This window comes from Pyrus communis, chromosome 9 (genome assembly GCF_963583255.1).
Source record: "Pyrus communis chromosome 9, drPyrComm1.1, whole genome shotgun sequence".
In the NCBI taxonomy this organism is placed as follows: Eukaryota; Viridiplantae; Streptophyta; class Magnoliopsida; order Rosales; family Rosaceae; genus Pyrus; species Pyrus communis.
In genome coordinates this window covers 23,216,268-23,239,008 of record NC_084811.1, presented here as the reverse complement: position 1 = coordinate 23,239,008, position 22,741 = coordinate 23,216,268, and the positions used below count along the sequence as shown (strand labels likewise).

Here is a 22,741-nt window from a genome sequence, read left to right as displayed (position 1 = left end):
CTTATCTGTGGTAGAAAAATAGGTACGTCCATGATAACTTTTGGTAGATCAATGAATACTTTTAACCGTGGATTTTTTTTTTTTGTCGAAACCATGGATATTTATTAGATACAAAAGTTGCAGACAACAATTCACATTACATTGAACTGTGGCTAAAAAGTATATCGTCTTTGCACGTTTTAAAGGCGAACTCATATCTAAGCAGTTTTTATTGTGGAGCAAAACTTCAAGAATTGATCTAACCTAGATGAGTAATTGAGTTTATGCATTTTAATGATTAAACTGATAAATATTTCAACCACATATGGATTTAATATCATAGTATCTTTTAGCCTCTATATGCCACAAAAGTTGCGGACAAAAATTTACAATACATATAATTGTGGTAAAAAAGTATATTGCCTTTGCACGTTTTATAAGTGAACTCATGGGTAAGCAGTTTTTATTGTTGACCAAAATTTCAGGAATTGATCTAACTTGAATGTATAATTGAGCTTATGCATTTTAATGATGAAATTCATGAATATCTCGACCGCATATGAATTTAATATCGTAGTGTCTTTTAGCCTCTATATTGGTATCTGTGGCAAAAAATAGGTACCTCCATAAGAAAATTTTGTAGATCGATGAATATTTTCAATCTAGATATTTATTAGATACCATAAATTATAAGTCTATTCGCGAAAGTCTAAATCAATGCCACATACAATATTTGTTAAGATATATATAGGAAACTATTATTGGCACTCCAAAAATCTCATTCTATACTTTGGACAAGTGTATTTTTCTTTCTAATTATAGAAAATTTGAAGTGCCAAATGAGATTTTTGGAGTGCTAATAACAATTTTCTATATTTATATACATTTTATTTTAGTTTGGAAGTTGACTTCCTTTTTTTTTCTTCTTTCTTTATCAAGTTGGGGTATCACTGACTGTGACCATGTGCAACGAGTTGTTGATTCGTTTTGAATAATCAACATTATTTCTTACAATGTCTTGGGCGTATGAATAACAGAAAGAAAACGGTCATGATACAAACTAAATATGAGCAGAACTAATTAATAAGCAACTTGTGCATGATGTTTGCTTATAACCAAGCGGTATGAAAAGACAAATGTGTATGTTTCATGTATGACTTGGAATAGTATTAGTAAAGTCACATAGGCCAATCAACTTGTTGGCAAGTGACCCTTTACCACAGTAGTGAAAAAATGTTGTGCTTTTGCATGACGGCGTGGGTTCGAATTCTGTCAGTGACCCTTTACCGCCAAGATATCCAACTAGTAGTCATAACTACCCAATTGCAAGAGCAAAGCTCGACCCATCCACAACGTTGGTCTTTCCTTCATTAATTTATAAAATTGGGATTTTTTACTTCGAAGTCTAGCTTCGATTCCTTCTGCTATGAGGTAGATCAGCCACTACTCCTCCGCAAGGAAGTGTTGGTTAGACAATGTGTGGTTGTTAAACAAGGACAAAAACACAATTTTTTTCGGAGTTACCAAACGAGGAGGGGTAGGAGTGTAAACGAAAAACACCCATCAGCACAATTATCTTCCTTCCCATTCAGACTCGAGCAATGTGAGGAAACAAGCTACCTGAATTTTGCACGACGTGTTCATTTCTTTGCATGTTCATACAAACTTTTGGGCCAAGAAAGGGCTTATTCACAAAAGCAAATATTTCTAAAACTTAAAGTACTTCTTCAGTGCATCTTGTATGACGGCCCAGGTTCCAACAGAACTACACTTTTGCAATGTCAAGGTAGCCTGCCTCACAATCAAGTTTTCAGATTTTAATGAGCTATCTGCAAACCTCTGCTTAAGAGGTTCCATTTCATCCACAGCAGTTTCTAGATTCGCCATTGCCTCAGCTCGTTCTGCCTTTACTCGGACCAGTTCAGCCTCGAGTTCTGTAACCTTGGCATCATAATTGGCCACAATGTCTTTCCTCTCTTGGCATTTCTGCATGGCCAGTCCCATTTGAGTTATTATCCCTTCGTGTTCGACTCGAAAATCTTCAGCTTGGGCAAGCTTTTTTACTGCGGCCACGTACTTCGGCATTTCACCCTCCAAAGACGAAAGAAGATCCTTGAACATGGAAGTGATCGTTGAATGGATCATCCCTTGTTCAGTCACGAGTTTCAAGGCTGCTTTGAACTCCTCATAAGCCCCATTCGTGCAGAGTGTGTCTAGGCTGCTCCTTGCATAGCGGCTCACAGTGTCTAATGCAGCCAAAGCCTCTACTGATGGTTCTCTGGCTGAAGTGGACTTCAATAGATCCTCTGCAGCAGAAAGTCTTCTCAGAGTTCGATCAACTGCTGGAGAAGCAGGGCCATCCAGGTCATCATTTTGCATTTCAATTTCTCTGCTTGCTGTCTCATGGCCAACATTAGACGCCATGGACTCTAAGGTTACTTGGGCAGCCTGCATCAGAGTCCAGAGATCAGTATGAAGATTAAATTTTTTAAAAATGAATGTGGGCTCGGTCGGATTCTTACGTCTTCTTGTGGAGTTGGCTCTGCCTGGCAAATAGAGGTTGGAAAAGAAATATTTACAACAGCACTTACTTGATTTGCTGCGTGAGCCCTCTTAGGAGCTTTATCAGAGTGCTCCAACCCAAGGCAGTGCTCCCATGTGGCATAAGATTCTCTCCTCTGAGGAAAACAAAATTTCAAATGTTGGAAGTTAAAAAAGAAATCCACCTGAAATCGTGACTGCAGACATGGTTTAGATTGGCTGCAGACATAATATAAAAGAAAGGGGGACACGAGTTGCGATAGACCGTAGATACACCTGAAATCGTCTGGAAACAATAGCAGAATCCTGCAGGTACTCTGGACGACCAAGTGACAAGAATGCAAACTTCCACTGCACAACAAATGGGGAAATCGACAAGGAAGCAAAATCAAAGATCATTTATACTAGCGAAGGAACACTCTTTTCCTCTAGTGACCCCATCCCAATGAATATAAGGCATGGGTCAAGTACCTTTGCGAACTCCTCATCCGGGACTTGCAATTTCTTTTGTATCCTTTTTTTAACTTCTGCTAAAGTTTCCCCTTCATGGATAACCAATACGAAAGGTTCCCCAAAATTTTGAACTTGCTGTAAAATGTACAAATAATAAGAATATGACCGATTCGAAAAATCACAGTTTTGGGTAAAATCATCTTTAACAGTAATCAAATAGTTTACATCTACCATCTGGTTCAATACAGTAACCGTGAAGTGGAAAACATGAATCAAGCGATGATAGAGACCCAAGTTTTTCTCTTCTTCTGGAATCTGATACACAAGGAAAAAAAAAAAAAAAAACAGACAGCTGCATGAATCCAATTCAATCCTATACAGTAGAAGGGATGTTGATCCAGAAAGTGAAAACAAACAAAATTACGAATCTTGCCCATAAAGCTATATAAAAAATTTCAAAAGAGTTAAACCAGAAACTCTTCAAAATAAAACTAAATAAAGAAGAGGGGGAAAAGGGACTTGCCTCCTCTGCACGCAAAGTCCAGTACTGGTTATTAATATTCTCAATTTTCTCACTGTTTGGGAAGATCTGAAAAAGAACACAAGGAATTATGAGTGCTACTGCTACATCAGACAAAATTACATCAGTCCTATACAGTAGAAGGGATTCATATACAATAAGATTCTGAAAATAAGCAAAAGCATCATGATACCAAATCAGCATCACAAATGAGGCATGCTACAATTACTTAAGACCAGAAAAAAAATTGCTAACATGCTGATACATCAGGCATACCAGCAGTAATTACCTTGTAGATCTTGTGATCGAAAACCTCAAGTAGTCGAAGTTCTGCATTTGGATGAGACAGCTCTACCTGTTTCAGGTACACCACACATTGAGAAAGATCCATTATAAGAAAACTGTTTAAGAGGCTGTGATAACAATTTCTACCACTTTTGTCAATTAATGATCGCCACTGCAAGTTGAGTGTAATCCATTATTGGCAACTATAAAGGACAGAAAGTACAGAAACCAGCAGAAGGGAGGGAAAAGAGTAGTTTTCAATTAAAGGTCACATATTTTTTACAAGCTCTGCAACCCTAAAGTAACGTATAATAAGCGTCATTAGCTTTCCTGAACAAAAAATGAAAAACTAAAAACAAACAGAGAACTTCTCATACGATTGGCAGAAATTTTTAGATGGCAAGTCATGGATAATACATGGAATGCATAGAGAGAGAGAGAGAGAGAAACTTCACCTTCGTTTTAAGTACATTAATCACATCCCCAACAATGCTCTGTTTAGGCAATCTAATACTGTGAATCTCCACCTGCAAACAAATAACACAAGATTATGATGTGCACAATTGTCCACACGCAGAAGATGCAGACCAAATATTTCACATGGACCTCATCTTTTGTAGCATGATGAAAAGCAACTTTCAGATGTTTCAGATCTTGCAATTCTGGCAGGGTAATTTCAAAGACTTCATAGTACAAAATATCAGAGTTCTGTCAAAGGCAAAGCATAATTAGCACCCACACCACATGATGCTTATGAGTGAGTTAAACAACAGAGGAGACCAATACGATGCACTTACTTGATTGTAATGAGTTAACATTTCTGTTAAATGCTCTACTCCCCGATATTTGATTGGTTGGGCCCTAGGTTGTTGAGAATAGCAGTTATGTGCAGTGAGTCTGATTTTGGTAGGATCCTCCAAACCAATGTGGTGAGCTAATTTCTTCACCACATCATCATAAGTGTGTAGCTTTGACCTAGAAAAGTACAAGGAAAAAAAAACAGTTATAGCATTGACACCAAACAATAAAACAAAGATGGACAGTCCAACTATGAGGGACAATGATTAAGTACTAACAATTCTAAACAAAAATCCTCCACCGTCGGTTTCTCCAAAGAATGGAAATGAACAATCTGTATGGCATCAAATCATTCAATATAGTTAGGTTTAACATTCAACAAAATACAAAATAAAAAAACACTGACAACAAAAGTAAAAGAACGTGAAAAACCACTAATTGAATAACGAAATCTAATTTAAACTCAAAACATAGTATAAATTTCCACAGCCTGTACCTGGCGATTGTGCACATAGTCCAAAAATGAAGGAACATCAGGGTATTTACATCCTTTGTCAATTTCAAGCTGAGTAGATTTCTGAAAGCATATAATGTCCCCATCTTCAATCTGGAAAAGCAAAGCAACAGATTAACTACCAGAACCAACAAACCTATAAAAGCATCAAATTTAAATCTTATAGCAGACACATATTTCCAATATACCAAGCATGCAATATAGCAACAATTACCTGGCTCGACTGAAATGAGATCATCTTGTCAAGGCGTTGGCACATGACAGAAGGCTTAAACCTTATTTCCTGAATGCAGGACAAACACATATACATTCTAAATGTACGTATTTATTAAGTTAAGACACAGCTGAAGCTACAAAGTTAATGTGAAACACACCTCATAAATTTCAATTTCTTCATCAAGGGAAAAACCAGCAAGTTGATTGAACTTTGCTAAAATCTCCACTGGCTTAGTAAAACTCTTCACGAAAAGCCTGCCAACAAAACTGGAAACAGAAAAGAAACTTAAATCAGCAAACATGAGTCAAAACTCAAAAGAGAACTATTCGGCTGAGCAGAAAGAGCCATACCGTAGTTCTTGTTTCTCAGGTTCATAAAGCTTAAAAAAAAGCAGGATATCTTCCTCGGTTTTGTTAGGCAGAGAAATAGGACGTTGAATCTGGAGAATTTATACAAGCAAGAAAATATAAGACATGATGTCTTCCATAAAGCGATTGGAACTACAATAAGCCTCAAAACACAGGTCATAACAAGAATATAGTAAAACTGGATTACCGGTCCAAACTCTACTTCCAAAAACAACTTTAGCTCCGCATTGTGCATTTTATTTGATACCCCTTCAATTTGTCCAACCTGTAAAAACACAAGGGGTCATCATTAGCTCTTCTTGGAACCAATGTACAGCTAAAACACTATCAATCATTTCAAAATCTGAGATCAAATGTTTATCACTGCCCATCAGAATTTTTTTATACTATAATAACTTCATTTAAAATGCCTCATCCAATACTGGAAGCATAATGATTATCGAAATGTAAATTAAGAACTTTTTAAATTCCAATTTCGCAAGAGAAATCGACAGTTATAAGCATACATCAATCGTTCATAAACTTGAAAACTTAGTGTCGGACGCAGCAAAGTTAAAATTGAGACACAATGAGAATTATGAATTACGAAAGGAACAAGGAGCAGTGCCTCCAAGTTTATGATTGTATAGAAAATCCTTTCATAGATAGGAATTGTGAAGTACATACTGATTGTGATTCTTCCAGAGGTGTCAATGGTCGAGCGGGGCGATAGGTGTAGTTTTGTCTCTTGGCCCAAATCCAGAAACGCTGAAACTGCAGTGGTATGCCAAACTCTTTTGCAACCTCCTCCTGTTAGCCATTTCCAAATTATGATTTCTAATAATTAATAAAACAGAATTCAGAATTTTTTGCTCTAAAATCACCAATCTCCCATACGCCCAAAAATGGAGTAAGGGATAAGGGAGACAAAAATGCACACAAGTCAGCCTGTACTAGTGTACCTTGAAATTATTAAAGGATGTTTGTTTGTGAATATGGAATTTACGAACTTTATCATGATCAACAAGGTCAAAATATATATCCCTTCCAATTTGTTCTGCCAGGTCCTCATCTCGAACAACCTAAACATATCAATAAATTTTGTTATTATTTTTTTGTGTACACCAAATACCTGTACTAGCACATCTGAAGATTCTGAACAGGGATAAACTAGAAAGCTTTACCTCAATAATAGTGTAGTGGTGTGCTTGTTCCTTAAATCTCTCTTTCTTCTCTTTCTCTTGTTCTTTTTTCAATCTTATCTGAAATGAATCATAGAAAAAAGGTTCAGCCCCTTAGTCCGACACTGGAATCCAGAACCTATACTACCATTAACTAGAAGTAAAGACAAGCATTTTACCTTCAGATGTTCGGCTATGTCTTTCTCATCCACATTACATATTACTTTGTCCTTATCACTGTCCCGTACATACACAAGCATGTATGCATCTGAGTATCTTGTCAATTTGAAAGGAGTATTATTGAAGTCAGGACTGGTCTGTAGCAACCGTTGGAAAGAAAACAACAATAGGTCAGTTTGAGAATTAAGTAACCTTAAAATAAGGAGAATTATAGCAGTTGGGATACAGCCAAAAATAAACTACCTCATCCTCACCACCATATTGCTCTTCTAAAGCCCTCTTCACATCCTCTTTTGTCACACATTTATCACCAAACTTGTACCTAAAACAAGATATGACAAATTACATCAACACATATGAAATGCTTGCACAAGAACATGTTGGATTATGTGGCCAAGTGGCCATATACTTTAGAATAAACAAAAGAAGGTGGACAACACCTTTCCTTGTTTTGGGGAGAAAAAAAGGGAAGGCTGGTTTTGTTGTTGGCAGAGAATTCGGCTTTTGGCTCCCACACTTGTTGCTTTTGGTAAAACGGGATACCGAGGGAGAGTTGAGAGAGCACCAGAAAAGAGAGAATTTTTTTTTTTCTGATTGCATATGCAGAGAGCAGCAGAGAAGAAGGGGTGCCGCATCCCCCATTTGAAAAGAGCTCCTCTCTTTGGTTAGTAATCATCCACCAAAGTAGTTGTTGTTGTAATAGCTTTGAGCTATATGTATAGAGAAGAAATTATTCATTATATTTCTTTCTCTATTTGTTTCTTTGGTGTGTGAGAGCTATTGGGTGTATTGGGCTTTTGGGTTGTGAGATTGTCAACACTTTGTAAACTCCCATTTGGTTGATAGTGGATTATTGGGTGAGCTCCTACTGCTCCGAGGACGAACTCCAGTTACACTGACTGTGGAGGAACCTCGTTAAAATCTTGGTGTTATTTTCTATATTGTTCTTGCATTTCATTTGATATATTTTCTGTGGGTTAGCTTGATTTGGTTCCGCGTGGTTTGGTGCTATCATAGCACAACAATTGGTATCAGAGCACTGGTTGCTCTTGGGTACTGTCTAATTGCCAAAAATGTCAGACGAGCAAGATGAGAATCCTTTTGGAAGCAGCTCCGGATTTGCAAGAACTACGGTGCAAAATGCAAAGTTCGAAGTTGAAAAGTTTGATGGCACAAACAACTTTGGGATGTGGCAATGTGAGGTCAAAGATGTGTTGGCTCAACAAGATCTACTTGCCGCTTTGGGAGAGAAGCCGGAAGCTATGTCGAAGCCGGAATGGGAGAAATTAAATTTGTGGGCTTGCTCTTCAATTCGATTGTGCCTTGCAAAAACTCAGAAGTATTTTGTGATGCGGGAGACATTGGCAAGTGTGTTGTGGCAAAAATTGGAAGACAAGTATATGACGAAGAGTGCAGAGAACCGGCTACACTTGAAGAAAAAGCTCTACCGCTTCCAATACAAAGAAGGTACAAAAATGATTAGACACCTTGATGCTTTTAATAAGTTGATTGCCAACTTGTTAAATTTAGATGAGGATATTAAGGATGAAGATAAGGCCTTAATATTGTTGAATTCCTTGCCGGACTCTTATGAGCATTTTGTTACCACTATTATGCATGGTAAAGAAACTGTGAAATTTGAAGATGTGTCAAATGCCTTGATGAATTATGAAATGAGGCATAGAGATAAAAATCATGATAGTACCCCGGAAGCTTTATTTGTTAGAGGTAGATCATCGGAGAGAAGATCATCTTCTAGTAGGAAAAAATCAGTCTCGACCTAGAGGAAACGCTAAAGGTAGAAAACCTTTGGAAAGGGATGAATGTGCCTTTTGTCGTAATAAGGGCCATTGGAAGAAAGATTGTCCTAAATTGAAGACCAAAGGTAAAGAAAGTTCTGAAGCTAATGTTGCTGAAGTTGAAACAGATTTTCCTGATTTTGCTTTAACCACTTCCTCATCATTTGATTGTGCTACTAAGTGGGTGTTGGATACGGGTTGTACTCATCATATGACTCCTCACAAGGATTGGTTTTCAAGCTTGAAAGAGTTTGATGGCGGTGTTGTGTTCATGGGAGATGACAATCCTTGCACAACAAAAGGGATTGGTACAGTTCGTTTGAAGTTGCATGATGGCATGGTTAAAGAGTTTACAGGTGTTCGGTATGTACCGAATTTGAAGAAAAATCTTATTTCATTGGGAACTTTGGAAGCCAAGGGCTTCAGGTTTCATTCAGATGGGCAGACATTGAAGGTGACTTATGGTGCACTTGTTGTGATGAAAGCTCCTCGATGTGGCCATTTGTATTTATTGCAAGGAAGCACTGTGACAGGTGAAGCATCTGTAGTCTCAGAAAATATGGGCACATCCGATTTTGATACTACTAGATTGTGGCATATGAGATTAGGCTATGCCGGTCAGAAAGCTCTACAAGGGCTTGTGAAACAAGGTCTTCTAAAAGGTGCCACGACTTGTAAGCTTGATTTCTGTGAGCATTGTGTCTTGGGGAAGCAAACTAGAGTGAAGTTTGGTATTGCTGTACATCAGACGAAGGGCATTCTTGATTATGTGCATTCAGATGTTTGGGGTCCTACAAAGACTCCCTCTTTGAGTGGTAGACATTGGTTCGTGACCTTTGTTGATGATTATTCAAGAAGGTCTTGGGTCTACACTATGAAGCACAAGAGTGAGGTGTTGAGCATTTTCTTGGGTTGGAAGAAAATGGTTGAGAACCAGACTGGGAGAAAGATTAAGATTTTGAGATCGGATAATGGTGGTGAATACACATCCGACCCTTTCTTTAAAGTTTGCAAAGAGGAAGGGATTGTGAGACATTTTAGTGTCCGGGGAACTCCACAACAAAATGGAGTTGCAGAAAGATTGAATCGAACCTTGCTTGAGAAGTTTAGATGCATGTTGTCTCAGTCGGGTTTGAGCAAGTCGTTTTGGGCAGAGGCAGTTACTTATGCATGTCACATCATCAACCGATTACCCTCAGCTGCTGTTCAGGGTAAGACACCAATGGAGGTATGGACTGGAAAACCTTCTACTGATTATGATTATATTCGTATTTTTGGTTCACCTGCTTATTTTCATGTAACTGAAAATAAACTTGATCCTAGAGCCAAAAAGGCTATCTTTCTTGGTTTTAGTAGTGGTGTCAAAGGTTACAGGTTATGGTGCCCGCAGATGAAGAAACTTGTAATCAGCAAAGATGTGACATTTGATGAAGAAAATATGTTCAGAGACTCTGAAAAGAATGTGAAAGATGTCCAACAGGTGGAGCTTGAGAAAGTTGCCTCTAGTACTTCAAATCCTATTTCCGCTGATGTCGAAGCCACTACAAGTGAAGAAGTGGGAGACCATGAGGATGTTGAAGAAGTTGAACTTGAAGATACTATTCAAGTTGAAGAGCAAGTTTCACCTCAAGAGTCTATTGCCAAGAACAGAGGAAAAAGACAAATTACCAAGCCAGCTCGGTATAGTGACTATGTTGCTTTTGCTCTTCCTATTATCACTGATGAGATTCCATCCAATTTTGAGGAAGCCATTGAGAGTGAGGAAAAAGAGAAGTGGTGCAATGCCATGGGTGATGAGATGAATTCTCTCTTGAAGAACAAGACTTGGGAGTTAGCTAAATTGCCTAAGGGTAAGAAAGTTATTGGTTGTAAATGGGTGTATGCCAAGAAAGAAAATGCTGATGAGAAAAGCAATGTAAGATTCAAAGCAAGATTAGTTGCTAAAGGGTATGCACAAAAGGAAGGCATTGACTACAATGAAATTTTTTCTCCAGTTGTGAAGCACTCCTCAATTCGCATTATGTTAGCTCTTGTTGCACAATATGATCTTGAGCTTGTGCAACTCGATGTGAAGACGGCTTTCCTACATGGTGATTTGAATGAAGAGATCTATATGTGTCAACTGGATGGGTATAAAGTGAAAGGGAAAGAGAATTTGTTTTGCAAGTTGAAGAAATCACTTTATGGCTTGAAGCAATCTCCAAGACAATGGTATTTGAGGTTTGATAAATTTATGAGAGGCCAAAATTATTCTAGAAGTCAATATGATCATTGTGTGTACTTCAAGAAGTTGCAAGATGGGTCTTTCATTTATTTGTTGATATATGTTGATGATATGTTGATTGCCTCAAATAATGTCGAAGAGATTGATAAATTGAAGAATCAAATGAAGAATGAGTTCGAGATGAAGGATCTTGGTGAAGCAAAGAAGATCCTTGGCATGGAGATCACTAGAGACAGAGAGAAGGGTCTGGTTTGTTTGAATCAAAGACAATACCTTGAGAAGTTGATTCGGAAGTTTGGAGTTCATGATTCAACTAAACCGGTTAGTACCCCTTTGGCTCCTCATTTTAAATTGAGTTCTCTACAATGTCCTAAAGCTGATAAGGAGAAGCTGCAAATGAAAAATATACCATATGCAAATTTGGTTGGTAGTTTGATGTATGCAATGGTATGCTCTAGACCAGATATTGCTCATGCAGTTGGCATGGTGAGTCGATATATGCATAATCCTGGTAAAGAGCACTGGCAAGCAGCTAAGTGGATATTGAGGTATCTCCATGGTACTCAAGATGTTGGTTTATGCTTTGAGAGGGATGACTCTGGTATTAGTCATTTTGTTGTTGGTTATGTTGATTCAGATTATGCAGGTGATCTGGATGGAAGGAAGTCTATTACAGGCTATGTGTTTACTATGGCTAAAGGGCCAGTTTGTTGGAGGTCCATTTTGCAGTCGTCTGTTGCCTTGTCTACTACAGAGGCTGAATATATGGCAGTTGCTGAAGCTATAAAGGAGGCCATTTGGATACATGGACTGATTAGAGATTTGGGGGTTGATCAGAAGCAGGTGAAGGTGCATTGTGATAGTCAGAGTGCCATTTATTTAGCTAAGTATCAGGTTCATCATGCGAGGACCAAGCACATAGATGTGCGTCATCACTTTGTTCGTGAAGTAGTTGGTGAAGGGGAGATCATTCTCCAGAAGATTCCAACTAAAGACAACCCTGCTGATATGTTGACTAAGGTTGTTGGTGTAGCCAAGTTTGTTCATTGCTTGAACTTGGCTCGCATTTTGCCTATTTAAAGAAGGCGTTGAGCAGTAGGAGTTTTGGAGCATTTGGCTCGGCATTAGTTGTTCTCTTGCTAGTGATTGGGAGTGTTTTTTGTGTTGATTGTGTTGGTTGGCTTATCATGGCGTTTTCGGAACTTGGCCAAGGTGGAGATTGTTGGATTATGTGGCCAAGTGGCCATATACTTTAGAATAAACAAAAGAAGGTGGACAACACCTTTCCTTGTTTTGGGGAGAAAAAAAGGGAAGGCTGGTTTTGTTGTTGGCAGAGAATTCGGCTTTTGGCTCCCACACTTGTTGCTTTTGGTAAAAAGGGATACCGAGGGAGAGTTGAGAGAGCACCAGAAAAGAGAGAATTTTTTTTTTTCTGATTGCATATGCAGAGAGCAGCAGAGAAGAAGGGGTGCCGCATCCCCCATTTGAAAAGAGCTCCTCTCTTTGGTTAGTAATCATCCACCAAAGTAGTTGTTGTTGTAATAGCTTTGAGCTATATGTATAGAGAAGAAATTATTCATTATATTTCTTTCTCTATTTGTTTCTTTGGTGTGTGAGAGCTATTGGGTGTATTGGGCTTTTGGGTTGTGAGATTGTCAACACTTTGTAAACTCCCATTTGGTTGATAGTGGATTATTGGGTGAGCTCCTACTGCTCCGAGGACGAACTCCAGTTACACTGACTGTGGAGGAACCTCGTTAAAATCTTGGTGTTATTTTCTATATTGTTCTTGCATTTCATTTGATATATTTTCTGTGGGTTAGCTTGATTTGGTTCCGCGTGATTTGGTGCTATCCTAGCACAACAGAACACTCAGCCATGCACAAAAATCCAAATAAGGAAATGCAAACTTCAAAGTATTACTTGAAAAAATAAAATGAATATAAGTTATAACAAAACAGATGCTTTCTTTAAAGTTCTCGAACGGGCAGTCAGGTAACCAAGTTATGGTGTCAAAGTCCATCGGGAAAGCAATGTAAGAAATATAGACTCCAATAAACCAAGTTATTTGAATAAGGAGTAACAAAGAAAAGTAAGAAGCAAAGCAAAAGAGTAGTGCGAGAGAATGTCTGTCTCGTGGTCGTGTGTTTTTTGTGTGTGAGACTGCAAACAATTACAGAGAGAGTCGATTCCAGGAGATCCGTACCACTGGTCTGAAAGGGTTGGTCTGACGAAAGCATGGTAATGTCCACCATGAACCCCACCACTATGAACCAAGACACTGCAACAGCAGAAAATTATCTTAGTAAGTAACCAATTACAATGTAAAAATTTGAAGCTCCACACAACATGAAGAGCACCAAACAGGCAGATGAAAAAGCAGGTTCGAATAACCGTCTTCAGATATTCATTAGGATTTTTTAAAAGGATAAATTAAACATGAAACTTTTTTCATAATCCCACCCAATCAACTAATACTACAGAGGCACAATGCTTCAATTGCTGTAGGCATGAAAGAACTTTGATAACTAAAGAGACTCCTAGACATCATGAATGACCATGGATCAATAGTTATATAACACAGATTCAACTTCAATGGGAAAATTTGATCTATCCATGTCATATGATATCATGAATGACCATGGAGATATCATATGTCAAGGAGAAGCAAAATTGATTATGTTACACTCGGTAAAGAATGCTATGCACAGAGTGCATACAAAGGTCTAGAAAGTAATATTCATTGAAATAACATGCGAAATTTAGGAAACAGATGAACCATATTATATCGTGCAATAGTGCAAGGAAAAATAGATACCTATGAAGAGTGTAGAGGTTGCGAACACTCTTATCTGATTCCGGTGATAGATATTTTCCATTCTCCCTATCAAGGTCAAGTTGAAGAGGAAATTCATAGCGATCATTTATCTGCCAAAAACAAATAATACAACATTCTTACCATGATAGTTTATTTGCGTTCCATTTAAAAAATATCACTGTCACACGAACAAACATACCCAAGACGTAAAATCGAATTTCATTAGCATATATAACTTTGAATAAAAACAATCCACTAGATTGAGAATGTTCAACTAAAAGGGGGGATAAAACAAAACTGAAAAACAATGAGGCTTTTAAAATAAAAAAAAAATAAAAAAAAGGAGCAAAAAGAAGTATATACATGGCATTTGATCGGTCTTTCAGCATTCAATCATAAAACAAAAATTAAAATCAAAATTAGATTCTAACCATTAGGCAAAGACAAGTCCTTCACCTGAACTTATACAAAATTTGAAGAAAAAAATTTACATGCTACAGTTTTGTTTTCAACTAAGAAGCTTTGTAGTAAAGCGTTACACCTTCAATGTTTCATGTAATAAAACATGCAGATGAAGCAGGAGGAAGATGAGCTTCCAGTACAAACCTTAACCGTAGTGTCCTGCATAAAATCATATTCAAATCGCTTTAGCTGAAGTTGAAGAACGGGAGGGAAGTCAATAAACAGGACACCCTTCTTAGCATCCTGGAATAAACATCCAAAATATTCCTTGAGAACAATATTTTAAATTTTTAATATCAAAGAAATATATGTAAGAATACTGGCTTCAGCAAGTGATTTAATGAAAAGACAAAACTAAGGACGGCATCCGATCAGAACTTAAAATATAACGTTGTGAGAACCATATATTAAAAATCTAAGTGGAAGAGGAAATAATGTAAGACCACTAGTTTTGTAGAGTGGTTTGTGGAAGGAAACAACTAATAGCAGCCTCATATTAGAATCACAGTTTAAATGCAGTCACCAATGGAATTCGGTAATTAACCTGCAAACCGAGTTCTTCGGAGTGGTATTGGTTGTCACCCTCAAGACGTTTAACTTCCACAAACTTACTAAAAGAAGCATAAACATCCCGACAGCCTTTCACATCAAGCTGGAGGTCTGCAAAGAAATAAGAAGAAACCAGCAGCATGCATTGACATTCACAAACTACTTCACACTCTTAACACTTTAAATCGTGCCAGAAAATATTACCGTAAAATGATTCTTTCCATGTAGATTTGTAATCCACATTGAAGCATTCAATGTAATTCCTGTAATGTCCTTCAAATAACTGTTGTATTGTACCCTCCACAATAGTTCCCTGGACCCACAGAACAATTATCAGAATGAAAATGAAACACAAACTATACTCATGGAAAAAACTGAAACATTCCCATACCTTCATTTTATCTTCAAGCTTTTCAATAAGAACTCTATTAAGTTCCGGCGGGTCATGTTTCACAAACAAATCATGTGTGGGACCAAAAGACTTGGTCAATTCTTTAGTTGCAACACTGCTTTCACTGTATTGAAGTTTATAGAATAAACGTTGTAGTGCCAAAGGGATGCTTCCTGAAGGCATGCCATCCTCAGTTGTCGGCACATGATGCACACACTGGTAAGTAACTCCAACATTAAGATCTTGCATATAAAATTCAAAAGACAATTCATGTTTAGCTTACAGTAACAACAGGAGATCACGTAAACAACCTTTCTGAAGTATGGTATATGGTACCAAGTCTGGAGTAGAGAATTCATATGACCATTTGCTCCCTGATTCTTGAGCCCAACATAACCAGTTTCCTTTTTCGAGTCATATGACCCGTAATCAAGAACCTTAGAGACAGAAATCTCAGCTTCAACCACAACTGTATCGTTCACCAGATATCCCCTATGCTGGTCATAAAGATCACCAAGAAGCATGAATGAAGTGAATCCCCAGTTACTTTCTCTTGCATTGAACTGGTGTTGTGTGTCTGCAATATCATACAACAATCAAGGGCAAAGGTCTTAAAAACGTCTAGAATACGATTCAGTTTGTTCGGTTCTTGTTAAACAGCATTTCAAATTATCGTTCTGCAACATAGGCCACACAAACATAATACAATTTGTTAAAATATTTGAACTTCAATTCTCCAATATTAATAAGGTAGCCAGACCCACCTCATGCTCATCCCTTCAAAAATGGAAACCCTTGATTTAGTTAGCCTTTTCATTAACTAGAGTTCTTGCTTAATTGCACACAGTTTCTAAGTAAATTCTTCCTGTTTCTAACTTTCTACTTTTACTGTTAATCAATATTTGACATCTAGATGCCTAAAAGGACTAATCTATTGGTTTTCAACTTACTTCTAACATCTGTTGGTACGTTTTACTCCATAATTTTTCTATTCCTTTATCTCAAACTACAAAAATCCCAAAACAAGGTCACCATGGGCATAGTCAGTGGTGCAGCAGCAGTGAGCCAAATTTATAGTTTTGATTTTTCAATGAATAAAATTAGAATTAAGAGCTCACCATAACAAGATTAGGGTGACTAATCAGATATTGATTGAGTTCAAATTGCATCACTCAAGAACTATGAAGTTGAAAGCCAGTACATTCATTTCAAGGATAATAAGTTCTAATTAAAAGCCTTGGGTGTCCATGACTACCCAACGACAAGCAAAGCTCCTAATGAAAGAAAAAAGAATACGAAAACCAGTCAAAACCACAAAATTGAATGCTAAAAGGACATAAGACTAATAGAGAAATATACCCTTTCTTATTGAGTACTTGGAATGGATCTGATTAACTACAGCCAAGCTGAAGTGCGCATATCTACTCCACCCATATGGCAATGTCCCGGAATCTGCCACATCCAAATACATTGACAAGTAGTCCACTTTGTTTCCCTTGGGAAATATTCGTATCCGCCTGATCAAACATACCAAAAGCAATTCAAAATCCAATCGCCGAGATACAAATATAAGCCAAACTTAAGCTGCATAAATCAGTTTTTGACATCTGGTAGACAAGAGAAAATACCATTTATAGCCGCCAACAACGAACATGTCAGAGTAGTGCTTCTTGGTGTTCAACCTAGTAAAGTTCTCAATTGTCCAAGTGAATTTCATCACTGGAGGATCCTCCACTGGCTGACTATCAACTGTACAAGCCGGCTCAACTTGGGCTACTAGCAACACACCAAATACCATAAATTTCAAAACAACAAAACCAACACACTAAAGAAAATGCAATCACTTGCCCTCTAGTCAAACCCTTGACGCCAAATTCGCACAAAAATCAATTCTTTCAGATTAGGCAACACCGTAAACATAAACTTAAGAAATTCAAACAGTAAATCATCGAAAAATTGCTAAAAATTAAACCTTCCATAGGCTCAGGGCCTTCGACCAAATCCGAGTACGGCACAAGTATCTCTTCGTCCTCCTGCTGCTGCTGCTGCTAACAAAATAAACAACTTCGTCCTCCTGCTGCTAACAAAATAAACAAAAATCAGAGCTCTGATCAAGAAAAACCTAACCAGAGGGTCGCGTGCGTTACTTTTCACAGGCAAATGACGGTACGTGATCTTTCCTCGTACACTGGTAATCAAGCTTTTGTTCAAGTGGGTGATGTGCTGGATTCTCCCACTTTCATACAATCCAGCACTCAGTGCGGAAAGGTATCTAAACTAATTAACAAAATTTTCTTTGTGAACCAAAAAAGCGTGAAAAGCGATTCAGTCTTTTTATCACAAAATAAAGTTATAGATGTAATTCCGCACAAAGAGAAATGCTAAGGAAAATTCTCCCAAAATAAGACTCTCGTAAGCAGCTCTTTCAGCTCATGTGTTTATGGACTCTTAGCTATTAAGTTTTCTTTACCATTGATCCTACCAAGATGAAATGAGGATAGTTGCCGACTTTGTCTCCTATAAATAGCTTCCACCCTTCTCAATTTTATGCACATTATTTATCAACCTTTTCCCCTCTTTATCATGTTGCATGCAGCCATGCAAAGTGTCAATTTATATACATATGTATACCTCTGTGTGTGTATGTATAGAGGAAGATTGGAATACAAAAGAGTGGAAGAAATACATGATGATTTAGGAGTGATCAAGGAACTTGCTTAAGTATATGGAGTTTAGCTATTTCGGTAGTGACATGGATAAGTGTGGATGCAAATTTCCGCCTTCTTTTTCTTTGACGAAAATGCACCTACAAAATAATAATATCTAAGATTAAGGCCAAAAGTCTCATGCGCCCACGATGAATGGGGCTTTGGGCGAAGAATCTCATATGTCAAAATTAGAATTTGAAAGAAAAAGTGTTTTGGAATTTTTTGGGAGAGAATGAACTTGCATTTTGGTGTGAAGATGGGGCTATATACAAGGATGTGGCCGGCCCTATTTGGAGAAATAGGAACCAGCCACTTATGGTGTTATTTTGAATATAATTGCAAGATTTTATGTCAAATAATATATTGCAATTAATTTGGTAATTAATCCCAATTTGAAAAAGAATAATTGGGAGTTACCTTGTGGGTGATAATTTGTAAGGAGTGATGAGAGGGGTTTGAATAAATATCATTTTGATCATCTTTGACCTTGATTAAGTCGTTGTTGTCCGTTGCATGCGCATGGGAATCTCGGTGTGCCTCAAGGGTAATTTTATCTTTTTACCCAAAAGTTCCCGTGTCGCCTCCATAATTTTCTTAATTATTTTTGGCTCTACAATAAGTACGTGGAGCTTAGCTATTCCAGTAGTGACATGGATCTTTGTTTTAGCTTTGGAATCTAGGTGTGGGAAATAAGGCAGACCTTTACGGAAATTGATTTTATTAAATTTCGTGAAGTGTTATAATATTCTTGGTTTTTTTTGTTGATTAATGTGATTGGATATTAATTAGCTAATTGCTTCAATTAAGTGTTTACTTGTTATTGGTTATGGAATTATTGATGGAATGCTATTCGTTGAGAATATATTGTGATATATGCGAAAGATGAAATGATATTATTTGTGTGTAACTCATGTTGTGAGATGTAGTTGGAACTTCAATGTTGAGATTGGAATTCGGGAAATGAGGGTAGTTGGAAATGATCTTTTGTGTAATTGAATCTATTCATTGTGAAACCAGTTCCAAGCGAGCCCGGTGTGCACATTAGAATAAGTTGTCGATGTGGGTGATTTGGGCTGGAGATCAATGAATTAGATAAGATGACTAGTAAAAGGAGTTTATGAACTTGGGATACTATATGGGGGTTAGTTTTTATAATAGAACATTCGAACCACCATTGCAGTGGTAAAGTGCATGGTATGGGACGTGCATGTCCGTGTTTTTTATTATATAAATTAATGAGTGTAGCTGAAGAGGTTAGATTGCATACAAGCATTGTTATCAAGAATAATTTGATATTTGGCTATATGATTTCATAACACTTAATTTAATATTGTCAATTTACTGTGATAAGGTTATGTCATTGTTGAGCTGTTGAAGCTCATCCCTCTATTGTTATGCAGGTTTACGAACTAGACATTTAAGAGGGTAGGCAGGATGAGATCAGATTAGATGTGAGAGTAGAATGTTTATTCATTTATTTATTGTAAGTTGTAAAGAATTCTTGATTTGTTTAAGAATCATGAGTTATTTTTATAAGAGGAATTTATTTTTTCAATTTTCTTTTATTTATTGAGCTTTTAACTCACATTTCAGATTCAGGTTCGAATTTTTATTACCGACCCTAGGTCCGGGACGTGACAACCATTTTTGCAGAATCAGTTTAATCCGTCGTCGACCATTTTTGTAGAATCAGTTTGTATATTTTGGACAAAATTACATGCAAGTCATTAGTCTAACCCATCAACCATTTTTGCGGAATCATTATCAAATACATATATAATCAGTTTGTATACTTTTTAGTAGATTCAATTTGTATAGTTTTAGTATAATCAAAACTTTCAAGAAAATTACATGCGTGCCATCAATCCAACCATTCATCGACAATTTTTTGTAGTATCAGTTTAAAATATATTTAAAATTAGTTTTTTTTTTTAAAAAAAACAAAATATTTTTAGTAGAACCGATTTAACATTTGGTCATTCACTTAACCTCACTTAAGAGTTTTACTCCTGTCAAACTTTTTTTAATTGGAATCTAACTTTTTTTATTGGAATAAAGTCATTCACTTAACCTCACTTAAGAGTTCAACTCCTATCAAACTTTTTTTTAATTGGAAATCTAACCTTTTTTTTTTATCCGAAATCCAATCATGTTCTCTCTAAAATAAATCAAAAATAATAAATCAAAAGCATCTGTAGCTTTTCGTCTTCTTCCCAAATATTCTTTTCACCTTGCCGTTCAATATCATGTATTGAATGATGGTGTACAATATCATCATCTGTTCACCATCTGCCTCCATCATCACTGCCATGTCCAAAGCTACCTGATGTAATGACAATAATCGAATTGAAATAAACAGAGCTCTTATATTTCCAGGCCTTGCAGACCAACGGGTGGGCACTTCACAGATCCGGTGGTGATGATGTCAGCCGTATAATTGGAATATGTGAAATGTACCTTGTTTTATATAAAATGCATCCATTTTTTTATATAAAATTCATTCAATTTTTTTCCTAATCCATAATATAAACTTATGCGGGTCCATTATATTTCGTTGATTGGAGATTGTATCTATGTCAAGTTTAATAGAAGAAATTTAATAATGTTATTATGCATAATATCTTCTTCAAGTTTTTTTTTTCTTTTTTTTTTAATTTTGGAAAATGTACCCATGTTTTGGTACAATAATTTTTTTCGTTAGTTTTGATGAACGTACCCGTGTGTCTACACACACACAATATATTGGAGAATATAATTTATCTTTAATGTTTTTGATCCCATAAATTATGGGTTTTCTTTAAAATCTCATTAATATAAATAACTACAAATTTCATTTTTAATTTTAAAATATAATAACCTACATAAAAATACATTATTACATTAATGTCAGGGACTTCGATAAAAAACTGAAAATCACAAAGGTTTTAGTCAAATAACATTGGTAGTTAGGAACCGCATCCAAAATCTCATGTTTAAAAAGTGTTGTCTCAATATAAAATTAAGTATTAAAAGTATACTCTATTTGTAATTTTTCCTATTTAGTAAAGTAAGTGAAAAATTGAGAAAAATGACATTATTGAAATTCTAAAGAGAATTTGACAATGGTTCTTCTCTTAATTATAGTATAAATGGATATGTAATCTACTTCGAATTTTCATCCATAATTTTATTAAATTTGATCACACAACATGCACAATCTAACTTTAAACTTAGTCTAGTAAGACATCTCCTTCAAAAGTTGGAATAAATCACAAGTATTTTTCTTTTTGAAAAACGACAGTGTTGGGTTAGATAGTTAAATATTAAGAGAAGGGAATCGGTGTAAGAAAAAACCTCCTCATGTGAAATCACGTCCCAAATTTTGTATCCGGACCTGAAATCTACACCAAATCATAGTTAAACTTATAAAAAAAATGTGGTATGCAAAAGGATATATATTTTTGCCAATCACTTGATAATCAAATATTTTAAATGAAAAAGAAAAATTGTTCATCTTGTTGTAAATAGCGTGTCTATTTAGGAATGTGATAGTGTAAACTTAAAGTAGAATCACAATAGAATTTGGATATCAAATTCTCATAAGCTTTGTATTACCTATAAGACAAAAAAGTTCATCATAATTAGTATAAATAGAAGGTATTGCTAGGGAAACTAACTTTTTGGACAAAATTTTGTAAACCATATGACTCAGTTGTTGATGATTGAATTATTACTTAAGTTTTAATTAATGTAAACGTGCTTATTTTCTATTGGTGACACATCACATGATTTGCAAATTTGGTTTAAAGAGTTAGTCTACCTACATAAATAAAGGCACTATGTCTGAGGAATTACACACGAATACCTCACGCCCTTCTCTATATATGTCTAGTTTTGCCGTACTCTCTCTACTCTCTCTGAATCATTAGTTTTACAACACATTATCAGCACGAATGGCTGCGATGCTGAGCTAAGAGCATATAGTCCTAGGGTTTGTTTAGATGTGGCTGAATGCAATGGCGAAGCTAGGATTTGCCGAGGGGAGGGGCGAAATTCAAAAGAATGCAAGATTCAATCGAAGCGGTTGTTTTCACATTTGAGAGTGCAAAGTTTTGAGTCAATATTCATAGCAGAAAATAATGTTTCCACCAAAGCGGTTGTAAGCAATAATATCAAAGCTAATGTAAGAAGCTTAAATTGACTAGGATTAGATCCTAAAAAATGTTAGGCGCTAGTTAAACAGTGGACTATGACCTAGCAGGCCTAGGCAAGATCTAAGCAGGAGCCTAGATGGATTTAAATTATCGTAAAATAAGCATTAAACAATATTTACATTGTTTTTAAAAAATAATACAATATTTATAGATAATGTGAGAGTTTAAGAAAAATACGGTGGGAGTCTCAAAAGAGAAAATAAAAATACATACAAGAATAAAAAATTGAAAAAAAAGAGAGAAATAGGTTAATAAGGAAAATACTTGGTGCTACCTAGGCAGTACATTTTTCACTGACTACAATGTGGCTCAATAAAGTTAAAACACGTATCCCACTCCTCACCCTCACGTAGCTTTGCCACTGGCTGAATGTCCGTTGTTCCGACTGTCCTTGTAAAAACTAATAGACGGAAAAAGTTGACAAAAAAAGTTAACTACATGTTTCTTGGTTAAAAAAAAAACAAAGAAAAAGAAAAAAAAAAGAACTTATTTCTAGCAATGGCTTCTAAATCTAAGGGATGGAAGAATTGAGAGATCATTTCCAATTCTATGACATTGATCAATGTTCCAATGGGGAGGCTA

General features: G+C 36.3%; 1 protein-coding gene across 3 annotated transcripts; it reads right to left on the bottom strand.

Annotated features, from left to right (window-relative positions):
* Positions 1–1,542: 1,542 nt before the first annotated feature.
* LOC137744800 (ubiquitin C-terminal hydrolase 13-like) lies at positions 1,543–17,692 on the bottom strand. Of its 3 annotated transcripts, XM_068484597.1 has the most exons (32): positions 17,406–17,692; positions 17,231–17,335; positions 16,887–17,034; positions 16,618–16,775; positions 15,570–15,835; positions 15,259–15,474; positions 15,072–15,180; positions 14,863–14,978; positions 14,463–14,561; positions 13,857–13,966; positions 13,245–13,319; positions 7,259–7,337; positions 7,015–7,152; positions 6,839–6,916; positions 6,617–6,736; positions 6,342–6,464; positions 5,863–5,940; positions 5,658–5,746; positions 5,465–5,573; positions 5,305–5,373; positions 5,073–5,183; positions 4,855–4,910; positions 4,576–4,753; positions 4,385–4,486; positions 4,234–4,305; positions 3,783–3,848; positions 3,497–3,562; positions 3,199–3,288; positions 2,992–3,108; positions 2,797–2,871; positions 2,571–2,657; positions 1,543–2,427 (listed from the first exon to the last, which is right to left on the bottom strand). In XM_068484597.1, exons 2-32 carry the CDS (start codon positions 17,235–17,237, stop codon positions 1,687–1,689), a joined length of 3,948 nt encoding a protein of 1,315 aa, XP_068340698.1. In that variant the 5' UTR covers positions 17,238–17,335; positions 17,406–17,692; the 3' UTR covers positions 1,543–1,686. The 3 variants fall into 3 exon arrangements, with proteins under 3 accessions (XP_068340698.1, XP_068340700.1, XP_068340699.1); XM_068484599.1 differs by having other exon boundaries at positions 3,205–3,288; positions 17,231–17,692; XM_068484598.1 differs by having other exon boundaries at positions 16,887–17,031; positions 17,231–17,692.
* Positions 17,693–22,741: the final 5,049 nt, after the last annotated feature.